The sequence below is a fragment of the Catharus ustulatus genome, chromosome 1, assembly GCF_009819885.2.
Source record: "Catharus ustulatus isolate bCatUst1 chromosome 1, bCatUst1.pri.v2, whole genome shotgun sequence".
In the NCBI taxonomy this organism is placed as follows: domain Eukaryota; kingdom Metazoa; phylum Chordata; class Aves; order Passeriformes; family Turdidae; genus Catharus; species Catharus ustulatus.
This window is the reverse complement of record NC_046221.1, coordinates 51855665-51876746: the sequence shown is the minus strand read 5'-3', so window position 1 is coordinate 51876746 and position 21082 is coordinate 51855665. Positions and strand designations below refer to the sequence as shown.

At 41.2% G+C, this 21082-nt stretch overlaps 1 protein-coding gene across 3 annotated transcripts in view; it reads right to left on the bottom strand.

Moving 5' to 3' along the window:
- Positions 1-21082, bottom strand: part of STAC (SH3 and cysteine rich domain) — a 107051-nt gene that overhangs the window by 13595 nt on the left and 72374 nt on the right. The window contains exon 11 of one of the 3 annotated variants that reach the window (XM_033059191.2): positions 12587-15604. The exons of 1 other annotated variant lie outside the window; for it this stretch is intronic. In XM_033059191.2, the coding sequence (XP_032915082.1) occupies positions 15506-15604 (99 nt within the window). In that variant the 3' untranslated portion in view covers positions 12587-15505. Of the gene's footprint in view, positions 1-12586; positions 18269-21082 lie in introns of those variants that run through there. One more of the 3 variants, XM_033059202.2, reaches the window with a different exon arrangement.

Here is a 21082-nt window from a genome sequence, read left to right as displayed (position 1 = left end):
GCAGACACATGCCACCATGTCTTCTGCTCCACCAGTGGCATATAAACTTACATGGTTGATCACTCCACGCCCAGTCTGGCCACCAAGGGAACTTGCCTGATCCCACCATCTTTTCCTCCATAAAACCAGTGCCTCAGGGTATAGGAGAGCACGAGTGGCTATTGGATTAATTTACTTCACTCCAATGCCAGTATTGCAAGTGCTTGCTACCCCTTCCTGGCTAGGAGAGTGCGTTTGTAGGAAGCTCTTTGCACAACTGGCTGAGCAGGTGTCTGTCAGAACCCATGGCTGCTTCTTTCTGCTGCTGACTTGTGCCAGTCACATTGGTATGGGCAGAATCCCCACAGATAGAATATGTGTGTTTGCAATAAGTGTGTGTTTTATATTAAATGTGCTTTACATTATTGTGATTTCTCTGTTAGGCTTTGTTAGGGTTCCTCTGACACCCTGTGTGACATCAAACCTTTCCTCTCCCAGGGACTGCTTGACTATTAAATGGTTTCGAGGCTGAGATTTACTGAGGTTAGAGAATTGAAAACTCTGGTTAATGCTGCAAACAATTGGGCAGCTCTTCTTGACAAAGTAAGTGCCATTTTTAATGCTTAAAGTCATTTAAACTCCTTGTTCCTTTTTGTTCTTTGAATACTCTGCATCGGAGTAAGGATACTTACAAGGAAATGCCTCTCAGTGATTGAATACCATTTTATGTTTCAGGTTAATAATAATGATTTTCAATGGTAATGCAGAGGTCAAGTTCTGACATGACACTTATACTGTCTTTCACATTTCCTGTGTTATTTCTGGTCTGGCAGTGGTACTGCTTTTTTGTGGCTAGCACCTTCTGTGCAGAATGAAGATGGTTTTCTAAGTCTTCTCTTTGTCAAACTTTATCATTCTTCTGGCATCTTGTTCAACTAGTCAGTTACCCTTGCTCCTCAAAACATTTCAGAAAAATCTGAATTCTTCTCATCTTTGAGGTCTTGGGGTTTTTTATATCTTTTTTGGCTGAAAGAACTTGTCACTGGCCTTGGGTTTGCCCTCTGAAAGAAATAACACCAGCTGAAAAGAATTACAGTAATTTCACGAATACAAGCCGCACCATTTTGACTAAAATTTTTCTCCCACACCAGAAATGCAGCTTACACTCAGGAGCGGCTAATATGTGAATAATTTTCTGACATTTACAACCCCAGAAGTGCCAGCCAGGGCGCCGAGCCGTGCACCTGCCAGTAAAACCCAGGATTTAGCGATTGTTACAAATTGGTTACTGTGTTGTGTGGCGGGTGGGACCAGCTCAATGCCGGCAGTGCTGGGGGTGGGAGGGAGGCGGGGGAGTTCCCTCCTTCAGGTGGGGGAGAGGCGGGGGGCTCTGTGCTGACATCCCCATGGCTCGGGGAGGAGGTGGGGTCTCCGTGCTTCCATCCCCACGGACCGTGGGGTAAGTGGGGGGCTCCTGCCCCTGCCTGCCACGGCAGGAGCAGGCAGGCTCCACCCCTGCCTGCCGCTGCTGCGGTGGGAGCGGGGGTGTTCCTTCCCCTCCTGCCTTCACCGCTGCGGGAGTGGGGGACTCTGTCCCCGCCCACCGCTGCCGCTGTGGGTGCCGGAGGGCTCCTTCCCCGCCCACTACCGCCGCCACGGGTGCCGGCGGGCTCTGTCCCTGCCTGCCACCATGGGGCAGCGCCGGGCCAGGGTGAGCGAGCCCAGTGGCAGTGGCAGCTGGCCCCAAGTGGCCCCGCTGAGCGGCCCCACCGAGCTGAGCCACCTGGCCCTGTCGGCAACCCTGAGCAGGCCGAACCTGCACAGCCTCAGCCGAGCCAGTAAACCCTGCCATGCCGCAATTCTGTTACTATTTGGCAACTTTTTTGCACGCGGGTCCTTGCTGCGAACAGAGCAGCTTATAATCAGGTGTGGCTTATTTATGGACAAAGAAAGAAGCGTTTGCCAACACCCGGAGATGCGGCTTATAGTCCATGCGGCTTGTATTCATGAAATTACTGTACTCAGAAACCATCTTTTTGATGAGTTTCTGAGTAACTGTCTTGCTGGAAGTAATTTTTTATGTGTCTGACATAATTTTTAATTCCTTTTCCAGCACTAGGTTTTTCAGCACCTAAATTGCAATTAGTTCTGTAGCTAGTATTCAACTTTTCTGTGTTACCTGCACAGGTAACATGATCCCCCTTATAGCAAGTCACATATTTATTTTTAAAATGAGTTCTAGGATCTTTTATTAAATCCCTAGGGCTTCCCGCTGAAATTTATTTTGTGCTGGATGGGAAAGCTGTAGAACTTAAATTTTTTTCAGTAAGTTCCATGATGTGACTGTCCTGATCTGAAGGTCTGTGGTATCTCTAAAGGTCTGTCTGGGAGAATCTTTTGTCTGTGGGCTGTCGGGACACAACATGTTTGAATGGGTCTGTTTAGAAGTGATTCACTTCCTTGTAAGTATCTCTTGTTATGACTTTTCAAAAAGATTACAGCTGCATTTGCCTAGTGCTGCAACATTAGCAGTTCCTAATATAACTCCAGTTGAACAGAGGTACTCTGTTTTCATGTTTTTGCACTAGAGTTCCTCCACAGACAGACACAGGGATATGATAGTGTCCTTGGGCTACCATCCTTTTTTCCCAGAATGTATCTTCTCACACAAAAGTTTCTTGGAAACTCATTCTTCTCTACTGGCAATCTGTACAGCATTCTTACCCTTACCATCCTTACCCTTACCCTTACCCTTACCCTTACCCTTACCCTTACCCTTACCCTTACCCTTACCCTTACCCTTACCCTTACCCTTACCCTTACCCTTACCATTACCATTACCATTACCATTACCCTTACCCTGTCTGTAACATCTTTTTAGGTGGGCCTATATGAACTCACCTGGTAGAGGATGTTTTTCTTTAAGGAATACGTATGTAGGGATCCTAAACATTCTAATTACTAACAGTGAGTTCCATTAATAGATCTCGTCTTGAAATTTTAAGCTTTTCCCCAAATGCATGAATCTCCATCTCTTCCTTCTCTGCCTCTTGCACTGCATCTGTTTTGAAAAATAAATTTCTTAATCCACCTTGTTTAACCTGCCCTAAACAGGGAGTGAGAGGTCAGATTCCAGTCTCTGTGAGAGTCTTTCAAGACTCTCAGGTCATCAGGAGAAGCAGGATTAGGACCTGTTTTGTCTGAGTCATGAGCTTTTGACAATTAACACTTTTGCCTTCACAAAATCCCGATGGCACCTCTGGGACTTTACTCCATGGGGATGAAGGCAATCGCATGTAAAGCAAGGATGGAGCACAAGTATTTCATTTATTCCTCTGGAATTTTATTCTTTTTCAGGATAATAGAGGCCATCATCAGTGTTCCTTTACTCCAAGTTGTTTCAAGGGCAGTCAAAGCTGAAGTGCTATATGCTCGTGCTCAAAGAAAGATATAACCTGCTCTGTTGCCTTTTCTGTGGCATTGATTTAACAAAAGATGTCTGTCAAGTGGGAGGGTGAGTGGGTGGGCCAACATAAGATGACTTTCCTAGGTACATATATCCCGGCATTTCTGAGAAGAGTTTTAGCTGCTCATTTCTGAGTATGGAAAACAAGACAGAACAAAAGGGTAGGTAGCATGCTCAGTGAAAGGCTAAGGATAACAAACAATATGTGAGTTGCCTGGATTTAGATTTCAATGTTGTGGCAATTTGGGCGTGAAAGCTTACTAGCTCTTACAATAACATTGGATTTTTTTTTTCCTAGAAGGAGGTTTATGTTCTGGAAAAACCATTATGAAGTTATTGTTTTATTTTAATTTATTTTAAAACCATCCACCCTTTTATAACATCAGCCTCTGGATCTGACTACTGAGCAATAGTAATTTGGGAAATAAAAAAGAGGCCTGATAATTAACTTAGTTTTGTGTGTTTATCTGCAAAACCACTATAGCAGCAAGAGATTTGAGAGGACTGTTCCTTCTCTTTGTCTTCCAATTGCCAAACATGCCATCTCTTCTGTTTTTCAAAGGAAGAAGCAGAGGTGATAAGTTATGATCTGCTCAGCTCATGCACTGTGCTCTGCTTGTGTAATCCATTCAGTATGAAATACTGGAAACTTAAAAAAAGTATTTTCCTTAAAAATGGACAAAGTTTGCTCAAATATTTATTAGTTGTAAGCAGTGCTTGAAGTCACATAATGCCATAAGAGAACCCATGTGACAAATACAAAGTTCACAGGAAGAACTTTGAAACAAATGTTCAAGTCAGATTATTCAATAAAAAAACCCAAAGAAACAAACCATCAAGAACAACAAAAAAATTGTGGTAGTACTTGTACCACAGAAGATCTCTACTGTGAGGGCAAAGCTGGACTGCAGTGTTCCTCCCAAGGGAAGGTGTGTGGGTGGGCTTGGACCCACTACATCCAGAGCAAACAGGAGGTTTACTGGGTGGGAATGGGCTGCAGTGCTGAAACCTGAATCACAGGGGAGTTGCTGTGGGTGTCTGTCCTTGCAGGATGCCAGTGAGCAGAACTGGCTGGTGGTCTGGGACTGTTTATCAGAGAACTAAAGGCAAGTGGATACTGGAAAAAAAATACAAGTGTTTGATCCTCAAGAACCAGCATACCTGCACTTGGTAGCAGGTGGCTTCATGCTGCACTTACAGTTACAGTAATTTCATGATTATTAGACGCACCATTTTGACTAAAATTTTGCTCCCACCCCAGAAATGCGGCTTACAGTCAGGAGTGGCTAATATATGAAAAATTTTCTGAAATTTCCAACCCCGGAAGTGCAGCCGAGGTGCCGAGCACCTGCCAGTAAAACCCGGCATTGTGCGATTGTTACAAATTGGTTACCCTGTTGCGCGACGGGTGCAGGTGGGCTTAGTGCTGGCAGCGCGGTGGGGGAAGGGAGGTGGGGGGACTCTGTACTGCCATCTCCGCGGCCCGGGGCAGAGGCGGGGGGCTCCGTGCTGCCATCCCTGTGGCTCGAGGGGGAGGTGGGGGCTCCCTGGTGCCATCCTCACGGCCTGGGAGGGAAGCAGGGGGCTCCCACCCCCGCCTGCCACTGCAGGAGCAGGCAGGCTCTGCCCCCGCCTGCTGCCGCCACCGCGGGAGCAGGGGGCTCTTCCCCTCCTGCCACCACCACCGTGGGTGCCAGCGGGCTCCATCCCCGCCTACCGCCAAGGGTGCTGGCAGGCTCTGCCGGGGCGAGCGAGCCCTGTGGCAGCGGCGGCTGGCCCCGAGCGGCCCCGCCGAGCAGCCCCACCGAGCTGGGCCACCTGACCCCGTCGGCAGCCCTGAGTGGGCCAAGCCCACACGGCCCGAGCTGAGCCAGTAAACCCCGCGATCCTGCGATTCTGTTACTATTTGGCAACTTTGTTGCATGTGGGTCTTCACTGCGAATGACAGAGCAGCTTATAATCAGGTGCGGCTTATGTATGGACAAAGAACGAAATGTTGCCGACACCCAGAGATGCGGCTTATAGTCAGTGCGGCTTGTAATCGTGAAATTACTGTATTTGACTCTTCCTTTAGGGCACTAGAAAGATAGTGTGTCCATAACCCACTGCCAGGGGTTGGATGATGGGCTGAAACTTATCCTGAGACGTACTTTCACCCCGTTAATTTCACTTTTCAGAAGCTCAGTTTTCTCTAACTATCATTCTTATCATGAGTCATGCCCCATATACTGAGCAGTAATAGTGCATGCAAAAAGAATTGTACCAGCCAACGTATCCGAAGAAAACACCATTTTGGAAAGTGGAATCTGCCATGTTGCAGCAGAGCTAGTTTCAAGTTCCCAATCTTAATGAAATTGCTATCTGAATTTTTTTTCCCTAGATGTATTTGCAGTTTTTTGAGATTTATTTTCAATTCATGAAAATGTGATACAGTAGCCTTAAAAGACATCACTGCAGAAGAATTCCTCTCTGAAGCTGGCAGGACTGTAATTAGTTTAATGTCCACTAAATGACAGCCCAGTATGTGAACCTCAGTCACAGCTACTTTGGGTGTTATCAGTCTTTCAAGACTTAAAATGAGCCAAGTAATGCATATATGGTGTTTATCTTTGCATTGCAAATATTTCTGAGTACTTATTATGAACTTCTCCAATTTCATCAAGACTGATATTTTAGATCAACCTCGCTCTGTATGCTTTTGTCTAGAAGCTGACCAGGATATGTATGCAAAAAATGAACATTGCAACAAATATTGAACTTTGAATAGAAGTCATCAAAGATTTATCAAAATTGGTCTTTTACTCAAGAGGAATTAAAAGGTAATGACGGGATTCTTCACACATGTAGCAGAGGAATCTCGTCAGTTCCAAGGAGACTCTTTCAGTTCTTTGTTGTCTTTTTTTTTTTTTTTTTTTTAAATGAAGGGGAAGAGGAGAGTAATGACTAATTTGTCTGAAAACCACCATTCCAGGACCAAACTCTGCTCCAAGATGTAACTTCCAAGAGGCCCTGACCTTTGATGGTTGTATAGCAGGATTCAGTCAGAGATGTACATTTGAGGCACAGAGAAGATGAAAATGTAGTCCTCTGCTCTAGTTTATAGACTGTGAGTTATTCAGTAAAAGCCAGGAGAGAAATTCTGAAAATATGAATGGCTCTGAAATAAAATCTTGGTCCCGTTTTCTCCTTTCTTCTAGATAGAAACAATTTATGAATTGTGAGCTGAAGATATTGATGAATTTATAATTAATTTTTCCTCCTGGAAACTTTTCCCTTTCTCACCTTTCCTCTGAGACCAAAGGGTTTTTATGGCAGCTACTCCAATGGCAAATTTGGATTGTGACAGCAGCATAGTGTGTTTTCCCTGTGTGTACCAGACCTTGGCTGAAAACACAAATAGTCTCAACAGGGAAGAATAGCAGACCATGGAAATAGACACCACATAACCCTGTGGCCCCTACATTGTCTTTGAACATCTAGATACATAACAAGCAGCATCCATTGCCATGCTCAGTATTTTTCTATATGCCATTTTCTTATAGAAACGGCGATATGTAGTAGCTGAAGTTGGGATTTTTTGAGCTTCCAACCCAGAATACGCCATCAGGAAATGTTTTGCATTTTGCATGTATATGGTACATCAAATTTATGTCATAGAGAATGTATTGAGCTTAAGGAAGAGGTGAAAGAAACCCATGTGAAAACTGATTGCAGTTAAAAGATTGTATGCTGGTCAAGTCTTATCTCCCAATGACTTTTATGAATGCAGCTTTTTTATTGCTGAACATGGTGAAAAACATTTCATCCCCAATTGTTCTAAACATAAGACTTTACAGAAGCAAGGCCTCATAGGAATCTGTTTGGTGTTTTTAGATTGTGGGCAGGTTTTACTGTGTTGGGCTGACTCTTCAAAGCAGTCTATTTCCTCAGTTTTTTGGCACCTCCTTCAGAAAGGACATAAAAGCTGGAGGTGTTGCAGTCATTTTGTCTGCTCAGTAAAAAAACCTCCCCACAAGTCTGCAGCAAATCTGGGAGAGGTGAATGGTCAGCAGAAGCGTCCCAGACAGCCCTTTTCACAGAGGAAAGCTTGTGTGAAAAGAAAGATGATGGAATTGTCCTATGCCAAAAGCACAGGATAAATAAAAATTTAAATTCAGCAAAATATAAAATAAAAACTCATGCAACTCAGCAGTTGCAGCATTCCAGGACATATACCTGTAGTGTCTCCAGAGTCTGACTGGGAGAGAAATCTTTGTCATAGATATGCATAATGCAATTGCTGCCTGAAATGTTCTGCTTTGGGTGCCTGAAAGGTGCTGCTGATTGGCTCCCACTGTTTCATCTGTGTAGTACTGGCACAGTATTACATAATAACGAGGAAGAGCAGAGTCAGAGGTTTCCAGATGAATAATTTGAAACAATAAATAAACTGGGATTATCACTATAAACCTTTTTCTCCATTCTTTAACTGTTTTTTCTTTTTTCCTTATAACTTATTTACTTTCCATCTTCATCAGCTAAGATTCCTCACTCAATTTTTCTTAATAGCAGTCCAAATCTGTTGCCTATCACCTGCTACTTACTTTTGAATGAAGAATCTGTCCCCACCTTACCATTTTCAATTAACTGTAATGCTTAAATGATCTTCACCAATCCTCTCTAACCCCAAGGCAACTCCTATCTGCTGTCTTGATAGGTGATTAATGCCTTTCCATTCCTGGAACCAATGTGAAAGACAAAAGAGAAATAAAACAACCAAAAAAAGTCTCTCTTTTTAAACCTTTCACCTCAATCATTTCAGGAAGGAAGGCAAAAAGGGTAATAAATATTTCACTCTTCTTCAAGGAACATCACCTTTGTTGGTGCTCAGTGTTAATTACCTGAAAAAATATTTAAATGAGGGAACACAACTTAAAAAGATAGTTATTTTCTCTTGCCAAGTTGTAGTGGCGGCACAAAATAGATTTGTTCTGTGCCTGTTGACACTGTTAACACCACCTTCCTTTAAACTCTTATGTTGCTCCTCAAAATCCAGACAAGCCTAAGAACAAGCGCAATGCTTTTTGTGGGTGTAACTTCAGAATTAAACAAATTCAGTCTACATTGATTATAGTGCACTAATTGCTGCCTAGTGTCTGTTTTGTGGTAACACTTTGGATTTAGGAGGTGCAAGACTCAAAGTGCTTTACAATCTGAACTCACCTTGTCCCATGTTTAATGGATTTTTATCACTGTTGTCCACTTGTTCTCAGCCCTCACTAGCATGGATGAACACAGATCCAAACTTCACACAGAATACAACAGTTGTGATATTCCATGTAGGAAGTAGGGGATTAAACTGATCCGTAAAGTCTTCCTGCTTCCCTTCGTCTTCTCTAGGGCAACACTGAACACTCCAACATACCCTGTCTATTTGAGTGATGATCTGTCATGTTGGGCATCTTTTCAAGTGCTTGACAGTGATTTGACAATCACCTGTAGCTTTTACACACTTGAAGGCTCCTTGTGCTGTTCCCTCCATGGTGAGAGGTGTCTCCATTTCCTTAGTGCCACATAATCTGACCGGTGAATGTCAGCTGGACCTCCTTCCTACAATAACCTCAAACCCACAGTTAACTAGATTATTCTCAGCTTAAAGCCGAGTAGAGAGTCACCATTCCTCAGCAGCTCTGTGCAAAGCTGATGATTCTGTTTTGAGAATAAGGGACTTGTGGTGACATAATCAATTCGAGACAGAGTCTCAGGAAGCAGGAATGCCATATTTACTTTATTTAAGAGTCATTCATGTCCCTGTTTACAGTTCCTACTGGGACTTCTGCCGCTCAAGGGAAGCTTTGAGTATGGTTTTGGTATTACCTACAGTTATTTGGTTTTACTCAAACCAGTTCATTTAATAGTCTGTATCTGGTGTGGCAAGAGGCAGATCACATAAGCTGGTTAGCAGGTGTTGCTAATACAGCAATGAACCCTAAAAGTAACATCTGTCTCACCCTACTCAGGCTTGCAGATGATATTTACACGACCTGCTACACAGCTCATTAACACTGCCAGCTCTTCCTTCCTTGGCTCCCAAGACAGTGGGGGGAAGGCAAAGCACTTACCCCACCTATGTTTGGATTTCCACTAAGCAGGTGTTGAATCTTCATCTTTTCATGGAGAGACTCAGAGGCTACAACGTTACATTAGATGCTGCTTTATTTACTTGTCAGGACTTTGCTTGACTGGTTGGTCTGAGGCCAAAGCCACAGTGGTATTGCTTAAAAGAAGGTGAAATCTGACTTACAAAATGGCAACATCTTTAAAAACTGGTTATGAAAGTGGTATTACTCTGATGACCAGGGGTTATCACCCTGATCTTGAAGCTGAAACATGCAAAGACCATTACCTGCTGATGCCTGACTTCAGAAAGGACTTTTAGGGGCTGAGGATGGGGCTTAATCTATAATAATAGCAATAATAATTTTTTTCTCTTCTTCTGCTAGACACAAGGGCAAGCAGTTGGCAGCCAGAAGCAGAACTGGCACGACCCTTGAAATGAAGAACGGCTGGAAAGATAGTGGCTGAAATGAAGAGTGGCTGGCTCTGTTGGTATGGGGTAGGCAGTCTGGAAAGAGCCCAGAGGTTTGCTTGTGCAGTTGCTCCTGCAGTGCTGCCCTTGGAAGAGAGCAAGGGGTGGGATCTGCTGCCATGGCCACCTGGACTGGGCCTGCCAAGGAGAGAGGGTTCCATGGAACATACAAAACACATTGAAGGGTTTACTTTAGTACCACTGCTGCACCACTTTTGTTAAACATTGAATTTTACCCACAGCTATGTCTTATTTTTTCTTATTTGTGATGCAAGGCTGAAACAACTCTCACAGTCTCTCAGTTTTGTGTTGTCTGCCTCTGACCCCGTCAGCTGGCAAGCTGCTGGGTGGCATAGTAATTATCCAGATCTTGATTTACCTCATTCTAATGAAGGTATATCTCATGGTGTGCATGTGTGATTGATTAGCACTTTTTAAAGCCTCATGGGTTCCTCTCCTTCAGGCATCCCAGGAGAAATTGCACTTTATTTTCAGTATCTCATAGTTGAGAGGCACTGGGTCAAAACAGTATGATTTACCTGATGTTTTGGCAAGGTTTTCAGGCTGCCAATTTGTACGTGGCATGCAGTGCTCTCTTTGCCTGATGAATGACAGGCACTTCAGAGTCATGAGCATCTAGACTCTGCTCAATGTATTGCATTATTTCCAGTTCAACTGCTGCAATTCTGGCTAATACAGACAAAACTTCTAGACTTGGTCCATCTAGCTGCCTGTCTCAGTATTTACCGGGCACCATTCATTACTGTAACTTGGTGCTGAGCACAGTAAAGTAAGAAAAAAGTCAGTCATGACAGAATTTTTAAGGGCATGTACTCTTGCAATTGGATTGATATTAAAGTATGTAAGATATGCATATATACATACATATTTATGCATGCGTTGCCTGTATGTACATGAATAAAATATGAAATTAATTTAGCTCATTTGATTGAAAAAAATTACATTAATGTAGGCAAGTGCTCTGCAGAGTTTCTTGGGCCACTCAGGAGATGGATGCACATGCTGACCTGCAGAAGTCCCACTGAAGTTTTCTGGGCCTCTTTTGTACCAACCCTGCCAACTGTTCATTCTCGAGGCACATAACAGTTTTCTATATAAAGGATGATTTTAAAAATAACTCTCATATATCTCTTAGATCCACATGCTCTTTTTAGCCATGGAAAACTCAACACTGTGATGACATATTCCTGCTGGGGAAAATATTTATTCTCCTTGCATTGCAAAATGTAGTGTGCAAAATCTGGATAATTTGGGACTGCATTTATTACAAAATGCCTCAAATATGAAATGAAACACTTGTGTTCATCTGATCCTATTTGTAATAGAGCAAAGTACAGAAGGAGTATGCATGGGAATATCATTCACACTCCTCCCTCTTTATATTTGATGTGTTCTATTTAGGAATCGACCCTTACCCACCAGCCTGTAGAGGAAATTCTATTAAAATAAAAAGGGGAAGATATGCACTTCTTTTCTAATTTCTAATAATAATCATGAGCAGTACCTTCAGTGGTATGGTAAAAATTACAAGATATGTGGTAGTCAGGTGTTACCTGGTACAGATATAAATAGATCAGACAAATGACATCATAGGTTTTTGGGAGAACAGTAACACTGTTGAGTAACACTGATGACCTTTTGCAAAATAATGAACTTTAGTCCCTGTGGCATTCAAGAGTTCTTTTTTACTTTGTATTTAAATAGGATAAGATCGATATGGCATACTGCATTTATTCAGCATCCTTTATGGAAAAATATCTTTTAGTTGCTCAGACTTGTCTGCACATATTTAAAAAAAATAGGTTGAGTTCATTCTACAAAGACATCTGTCTAGTTCCATTTTAGAAAACCTACATGGTCTCCAGTGGCTTCTTTAGAAGGCTATGGCACCCCTCAAATCTCCCATGACACTTTCTGCCGACCCTTTTTATGTTCCTCTGATGGCACTTAGTGCTATATTTAGTCAATTGAATTTCAACAAATAATTAGAAAAAAGAGCTGTAAGCAATTCCAAGCTATCCAGTGTTTGTAGGAAATGTAGTAGTATCCCTGGGACAGTGAATCCACAACTGAATTGTGTTGTGCTGCAGCACTCATCTTCAGATGGAGTCACTGAGTCAAAATGGCCAAGTGTAGGAAGAGGTCATAGTAAACTGTGATACTGGGTAATTTACTGATGGGAGATCATGATTTGGGCAGCTCATACTCAATTCATGCTGGTCAGCTGTTTGGTTCTTAGCAAATAGGAAAATAGTCTATAGGCAGTTTTATGCTGTGATGAGATGTTAAATGGCTAAAACTACTTTCTGATATGCCAGAAACAAGTATTCAGGGTGGCCACACCACAAAACTTCCCTTTGAGTCTACACATTACATACATCGCAGAAAGATGTTAGAAATGATTTGCTAAATGTGGCAAATGCAAGTGCTGTAAATTTCAAATGGAAATGCTCAGTAACATCTGTTGCTGATGGGTTTAGTGACTGTGCTTCAAGGTGGATAACTGAAAATTCCATAGTTGATGCAAAAAAACCAAGACACATACACTTCTATTCTCCTTCCAATGATAAGACAGTCTTTATTAAGCAGAATATTAAATTAAATCTGAGCAGCACTTATCTCATAAAATTCAATTTTTCTGAACATATATCAGAATAAAATACATTCCATCTTCTGTCTGATTTTTAACTGCTTGCTAACACAGTAGCTATTGCAAACAGCATATGGTAGTAAAAAAGTGATGAGATACTTGTCTGGATTCAGAGTAAGGTATCCAAAATAAATTTGAGTAAAATGACCTTAATTTAGCAAAGTACTTCAGCTTTAAGCATGGAAATAGCCAATGAATCACATGCTTAAAGTAAGACTCATGATATCTGCTTCTTGCTAAATTAGGTATAAATTACATCTACATATTGAATGGTAGAAAAGCCCAGCAAAAAGACAAAACCAATCAACCAACCAAAAACACAAAGAAAAGACAAATATGAAAGCTTTGGTTCAGAAGCAATAGTTTCTCAGCTGTAATGCAGTCCACATAAGGCCTGTTTTGTTTTCACTCAGTCACTTTGTTATTTATTGCTCAGAATGAAAAGGAATAAAACTGACATTGATTAAAGGCCATTGGGATTTGTAGGTAATATTAATATAATTCTTTGAATAGTGTGATGTATATTGTAGGGATAAATCAAAGTCACAGAAGACTGGAAAAGGGGGGAATCACAGTATGATACAATCATGTAAAAAAATAGCCCATATGTAGAGAATAATACAGATTTCCTTTTGTCCACTTGACAGGTCTGATCAAAAGCAGTAAATACTTTAATTGTAACAAACACTTGAGTTATTCCTTCAAATGGGTGAATATATATATATAAAAAATAATTTTATAAAGCAGACTGGATTAATATGTCTCTACTTCTTTTCCTCTTGATCCTTAAGGATCATCAGAATCCTCTCCCACAGAGTTTATTGGTTACTTAATGAGCTAAGCAAATGTCGTTTGAAGTGGCAAATAATCCCTGCTGATATTCCCACAGAAGATAAAAAAATCAGATACTTTTGATCAGCCAGGAGTTTGTTAATAATCAGTATGGACCAGCTGCATTACAAAGGGCCCTGTTTCAGCAGTTGGCAGCCCTGCAACTTCCTCTGCAATTAAATGATGCATAAGAGCTGCAAAATTTGTCTCTGAGAGGCTGATGACCAATCTCTTCTAACAACTTCCTGTCCAGTGTAAAGTTCACCTTGATTTTATAAGGCTTTGAGCAAGATCAACTATTCAAATAGGGCAATTCAGCTACTGGGCAATTCAGACCTGGGCTATGCAACATGGATTGAATCTGACTCAAATATATGGGAACAGGACCAGTAACTGCTTTTTTTAGAAAGAGCATCAACTTTGCAAAGGCCTATACTAGCCTGGGATGCAGTATCAGGATATAGGACATCAATTTGTGGTTAGTCACAGAAAAGACAGGCAGTTTCAAGCTAGTCAAAGAAGGCATAAATTCAGTAGGGAGCTTTAGACTAGGGCTTAATCTCTATGTCATAATACATGCTAAGCTGTTTAAGTGTATTTGGTGCAATTACATCCAATTAAATGCTTGGAAATAAGGTTCCCTGTCTTCAAATATCATACGGCCCTTGCTCTACAACAGAATTGGCACTGACTGACTGGTGTAATTTAGTCAAGATCTACACGTCCCACAGACTGCTCCCCAGTACTGAAAGATTCCTGTGCTCAGAACACATTTGAAGATGGAGGCTTATATGGACAAAACAGGGATGTCTGCACATTCTCACTAGCATGGAAAAGACTCAAGGGATGATCACAGTTTATGCCAAGGAAAAATTTATGTCGGTGTATTTACTGCTGAATCTGCAGAACTTCTATTTAGCAAATGGAGAAGAGAGTTTTGATGTGTGAACACACCACCAAGATATTCAGTGCCTTTCTGTCATGAGTTCTACATTTTGATAATTACAGACTTCAGTCCTGTGTGCAGCCTGTCCTTTCCAAACATTTTCAGCCTTCCAATGGGTTATATAACTGTTTTATGTTTTTATAAATAGGAATAATATATAAAATGTTTTAAGAGAAATAAACACATAAAACTATAAAATGTTTCAAGCCTGTGGCTGTCTCCCAGTATTTTACCCATTTTCTGTATCACCAGATAAGGCCGAAGGAAACACAGAGCAATGCTTCCAAGCAGTCTTGTGAATCCAAGGACTATAAATTTTTGTGACCAATGAGAGCAGCCAATACATACTCAACATATGCTGAGAGCTTTTGTTCATATACAAAGACAGAGGACACATAAATTTGCTGCTCTTATGGGAAGATTGCACAGAAAGTTGCCAGCTTCTAGGGCACAGTGCATTTCTTGAACTGACATTCACACGGTGTCTCCAAACTGATTTGTTGTGAGACTAAATATAAGGACTAAACACTTGAACTCGGTTGGTATTGGGGACAAAACTGTAGAACCACAGCCACACTTTACTACAAGCATTGGACTGCAGTGCAAGGACAATTTGAACAGCATTTCCCCCCCTCCCCCAAAATACACACTTCAAACAAGAAAGCAGTCAAACAGTTTTCCAAGACATAAGAACAGGACGCTAGTTTAATCCTTCAGAACAAGCTGTCATCTCCATCAGGGTTGTAGCAGCCATCTTGCACTAGAAATCAACCCAGTCTTTGTGTTCCTCCCTCCCTTACCTTATTCCTGTTAGAAGCCCAAGGACCTCTAATTTCTCTGGTGCATTTTCTTTCAAGCATTCAACTTTTCATATTTTTAGTGTTACTGTGGCAGTCTAAACGTCTCTTTCTTGATGTTGTTGCAGTTTTCTCACTAGTTCCCTGAACATTTGCAAGACAGCCCATCTGGGTTGACACAGTATGCGATGAGGCAGACAGGCATTGCCAACAAAGGGCTCCCATTGCAATGACTGGGTTGTTGGAATCAGATGTTTTCTAAGACATCTATAGGGACAAAGCCTTTCTTCTTCCCACTGTATACCTTGATAAAGCCATCATGTTCCTTTTCAGAAGTCACACAAATCTGAATACAAAAAAGGTATGAAAATGTTAAACTCTTTGCCATGATCAAATTATTCCAGGGTATTTATCAGGCAGGTTAGATATCCTGCTAGTTACTTCTACAAGTAGAGCAATCCCTATTGGACTCTCACTGCTTTGGTAAGAATCTCAAACTCATGTATTTAGAGAGTTACCTTTCCCCCGTCTCCCTGAATTTTCGCATAAGCACAAGAGATATCAAATTTGTTAAGAATAAAGGATTCTGAAACAATGAAAAAGTTTGAATATCCTTGAAAAGGATAAAAGACTTTGAAACTTGAATTTTGACTTCAGCCTACTGTGATGATCATGCTGTAGTTGTCTGTGTATGAGAGAAATGGGTATTTCAGATCATGAGCTATCTGACTCTCTCAACACCTGGTGGTGAAAAGTAATTGTGGTTCACTTGTAGCAGCTGACCTGAATGCAAGCATATTCTCTTTTGCATGCTAAAGGAGCTTTTGATTATTTTATTTGCTCAGCCCTCACACCTACAGATGCCTGTTTTGGATACCAAAATGTGTGACCCAAATTAATCTCTGTGAGAATGTTTCCATAACACCTACTCCACAGGGAAGCAGTTGTGAAATCATGTGATCTTTGTAATAGCACAAATATTACATTGTGGTAAAGGTTTTAATTTCCTTCTGACCTTTGTGATCTCAGGCATTTCCACTTTAAGGACCTTCTTGAAACATCTGATCATGGCCGAGCCATTTGAAAGCCAGGTAGCACAGGCACTTTAGATTGGGCACAGCATTACATGGAATAAAGACTTGTTTTCAAACATCTGCGCCAAATAACTGTATATTTCCTACCAAACAAAGTTAAAATATAGCTGGAAAATGGATGGTTCTATTGTGACCACTCCGCACACTGATGTCTCATGATGTCAGTGACAACCCTCTATCTGGACTAACATACATCTCTGTCTGGTAAGCACTTAAAATGTTTATTTACAATAATTCAGAGGACATGGAATTAACAAAAATAGCTCTAAAGTGTTCCTAGATAAATCTATTTCAGCATGACTATTATGGGTGACACCTAAATACCACATGTGAACTCTGGGCCAGCTTGTCCTTTTGCATACGTAAAATTTATTAGCAGCACTGATGCTGCCATAATGAAATGAAAGGCTATATAAAGGAGGTGAAGCAGCTTCGTATTTACTCCCTCTAGTATTTAGAACTAGGGAGGTGGATCTCTGTACCTGAAAAGAATTGGAAAGCAAATGGACTAATTAATTTTCTTACTTATTGTGCCTACTCAACACTACCTGAATTTGGATCCCTGGGGCAGAACGACTGAGCACACCAACAGGGCTGACATGCAATTAGAAAAAATAATTTATTGTTGTTTGGGCTAAATCACATGGGTAGTGTGGGAGAGGTCTAGAACTGACGCTGCCTAGTTTAGGTTCTATTGCAAAACAGCCAAGCTTATTTATGTCATGAATCCCCAGCACAGCATCTGCTTCCTCTGCAGCCACACAGAGAGGTGCAAAGCACATGGACAGAGAAAGGTGTTTCTAACTACCGTTACATGTTTGTCTCTGAGAAAGAAATGATGAGAGAAATAGCCTGTAAAAAAGACCAAGACTAAGGATGGTCAAGTATAGAAGACCATCCAAGTGTGGGAAGAAGCATTAGTTGAAAAGTTACCCTTCAGTAGTTGATCCATATTGCCATGAGCTTTTGCAGCTTCTCTGTAACTAGAGCTGGCTGGTTGAAAGGAGTGATTCACTACATGATTGTGTTTTTCTCCTAACTGAAGATGTCTGCAAGATATCTAGTTTTTTGATAGGATCCCCAAAATAATCGCATCTCCAGCAGGTCAACATTGCTCACTAACTCTGGTGCAGTTTTTTGCTTAACCTGCAGCTGTGCAGAATATATTGCAATAACAAAGTGGTTTTCCCTGTTGTCTTGCATTGTCAGCAGAATGATTTGTGGACAAAAGAAAAATACTGAGTTTTCTGAACATTGGTTTTCTTTGTTTTTGGAGTGAAAAATATGGCAGATTTCTTCTTTTTACTGTGATGTGGGATATTACTTTTTTTTTCTGTTGTTTGTTTAAACACTTCTTGATACCAGTGAGAGTACAGCAATAACTTTAGATCTTCACTGGGCATGAGGAGTACAATGCTTTTATGTGAGAACTCTCATTTTACATACCGATAGACCTGACTTCTCCCAAATTCCAGCTGAAATTTCCTCCTACTAAGACACTAAATCTTGCAAGTGCCAGACCCCAGATGTCAGAGTTTTTTTCCACTACTTTCCAAGGAAGGGTATGGTTCAGGGACAGAGTAAGCTTGGCCACAATCTGCCACACTTTAATAATCCTGTGCAACTCAGGAGGTCTCCTGGGTCTGTGACAGATGCTGGAACGTCTCAAAGCCCTGGAGCAGCTCCAAATTCTGCAGTTTTCAGAGAAGACTGAATAAAACACCATCTATGGCCACTTCTGCTCTCATCCCCTTTTATGTATGCAGCCAATGATTTCACCAACAAGTTGTGGTCTGAAGATTCGGCTCTTGATTTTCTTACGTGGGTGTAAATTCGGAGTAATTCCAGATGAGGACATGGTAGCATTCAGAGTTTTGGATTTCACCCAATGAATCAGCTGTTGTTGAGGATTAGCCCTGATGAGAGATGGCAAACATGATAGTTGTGAAGGCACAAGGTGCCACAGGTACTGACAGGTGGTCATGGGTTTCTGGATAAAGTTGGAAACTGCTTAAAATGGCAGCTACTCAGGCTGGCATGCTTTAGGTGGTAGGTTGCTGGCCTGACTAGAAAAGTGAGATAGAGAAACCACACTCCAGTAATTTTTATAGGATCACAAAGGGTGGTGATTGGGATTTTTTCCCTAGCACTCTGGTTCAAGAGATTAGTAGCAGAGAATGCCACAGGATAAACCACATCTCAGGCTATTTCTCACTTGACAAGTTATTTTCACAATTATCTGAAAGTGGGATCTATTATTATAAAATTATTTCCACACTCTTTCATCTCATTTTCTTTAAAAAATAGTCAAAGTATTAAAAAACCCCAAACAAATGTTCAGATTGTGGCTGTTGTCTGAACTTGTCAACAAATGCCCTGAGAATTTTTCATCTGTCAGTCAGCCCTGAGCAGGCAGGGGAGATAAGCAATTAGGAAATTATCATTTGACCTGCATGGTCATTCCTGTTCTTTTAAATCCTGTGCTTTCAATTTGGGCTTAAATGGTCACTTCTCTTTGGGAATAATTTTGAACTTGCTGTAACTTTTTGCAGCTGTCTTCTTTCTTTCACATAATTAACCTGTCTGATAGCCACAGACTGGTTCTGATGAAGTAGGACTTTGGTTATGAGGGTAGTACAGTTTCAAGAGCTGTCTTGGAGCCTGCAGACAGTGCCAGGTCAAGAGGTTTGCAAGTTCACATCTTCTGTTTGTCAGAATGACAGCACAGGGACACTGTGAGCTCCTACATGTGCTGCTGCCAGTTCACCAAGCTCCTTGCCTATGTGAGCCTTGTGGATGGAAATGCCAAGCAGTTCAGTTTCCACACCCATACAGTCATAGTGCAAATGATAATGAAGGGTTTTACATCAGCTGTTTCACTAACTTTTGGACCTAGAACACTGTCTTGTTTTACCTATGTCATTTACTTAGGGTTTTAAAGAAGACCTGGACTAGACTGGATGCATGATGATCTGTGCCCTTGTTTTGAACTCTTGCAAATCTTTTGTGTCACACAGCATCCCAGAATGAATGGGGATATCCATCCCTTCTCAGCAAGACTGATGTCAAAGAAAATCAGAGAGAGCTGGAAAACAACCCCATTCCTTTTCAGCCTAGCTGTGAAGTCCAGCACTTAGAGCTGGGGAGCACATGAAGAACTGCAACATTGCTTTCAGTGATGAGTTTGCCTTTTAAGTGATTTGAATGCATAAGTCACTGTAATGAAACTGATTTTCAAAGGCAGCTGAGTCATGCTCTTAGAAGCTCAGCTTCTTTTACTCTAGGAAGTGAGGTGAAAAGCCAAGTAGCAACAAAGCATCCAGGCTAATCAGAAGAGAGAGAGGTGGATTTCCTGGGTCTGTAGATCTGTCCTCCAATCCTGCCTTATTAAGCCTAGCCTTGTGGATATGTGACATTTATAAAACACCCATCAGAAAATGGGTCTGTTGCCCTGACTTTTATGTAAGCTCAGAGTGTGCTCTGGATGAGACAAAGAGGTTCTGATTCTCAGTTTGTTACAAATGTCATGGTTTGGAGTAATTTCTATTGCCCAAGATCACTTGCACAATTTAAAATCAATTGTGTTATTTAGTTACAAAAAAGCCCAGCTCTAAACTAATTTGTGTTAGTGTGACTGTAGATATCAGAGGCAGTCAGGCAAAGGTGTGAGTAGGATCTTTTTCAAAGTAAAACCAGACATTCAAACAGCAGATTATTTTGACTTCTTTAAAATAAAGGATGATCAAATACCTTAAAGACATTTTAAGAGATGCTTTTCCAAACATTGATGTATTAGACATTGTGATTTTTTCTTTTGTGAACAGAGTCAAATCAGAGCCTGTTGTCATGCAAAGAAGTATTTGTATAATGTTTGGCAATGAATTTGGGTAGTCTAGGGCAGAAGTTACAGGCTTGAAAAAATTTTACATATATACAAGTGATGATACAATCAATCAGAGATGGAAATTATGCAGTTCACATTGTTTGTGAGAACAGCTTTAAAGTGTGGAAAGCCACCAAAATTGGTCAGGTTTGGTTTACTTATTGATAATCTTGCTTTACTGATGTCAGGGGCTATGCCTACCTACCTCCTACAGAACCCTGATTGAGCCCTGTGGTGCCCAGTCATCTTCTGAAGTAGTTTTAAGACTCAAACATGTGTTGATGAGCCCTAAACTCCAAGATATTGGCATGTCTGAAGCAGAATACTTTTTCTCCTCCAGCCTGGGTTTCATATTGAATAGTGAAATTTTCAAGGGATCCTTTGTGAAGACTAGCTTGTGCATATTGCTCAAGACGGGGGAACAAACTGTGGTTATTCTTCAGCCCTTTCCCTGAATATTGGCTTTGCCAGAAAGGTCTGCATGAAGCTGAAACTACAAATATTATTTCCAAGGCAAGAAACTGCCAAATTATTCTAGAAAAAGTATCACTCATTGTGCCTCAAACTTTGAAAATATCTCTGCTTGCCTAAAATGGCTTTTCTTAGGGTAGTCATGTGGCTTTGTTGATGTGAATTTACTGCCTTTTGCCTCACAAGAGTAGACTCTCTACCCATAAAAATTCATATAGGGCATGAGGGGACAGAGACCTGAAGGATAAACCATGAAAGATATCAAGCAATGTAAAGAAAATTCATGTTATTACTGGGTAAGTTTTTCTGTTAGTATATCATCCTTGCTTTCATTGTCAGAATGGTTCTGTATTCATTAGACCACATGGAAAGTGAC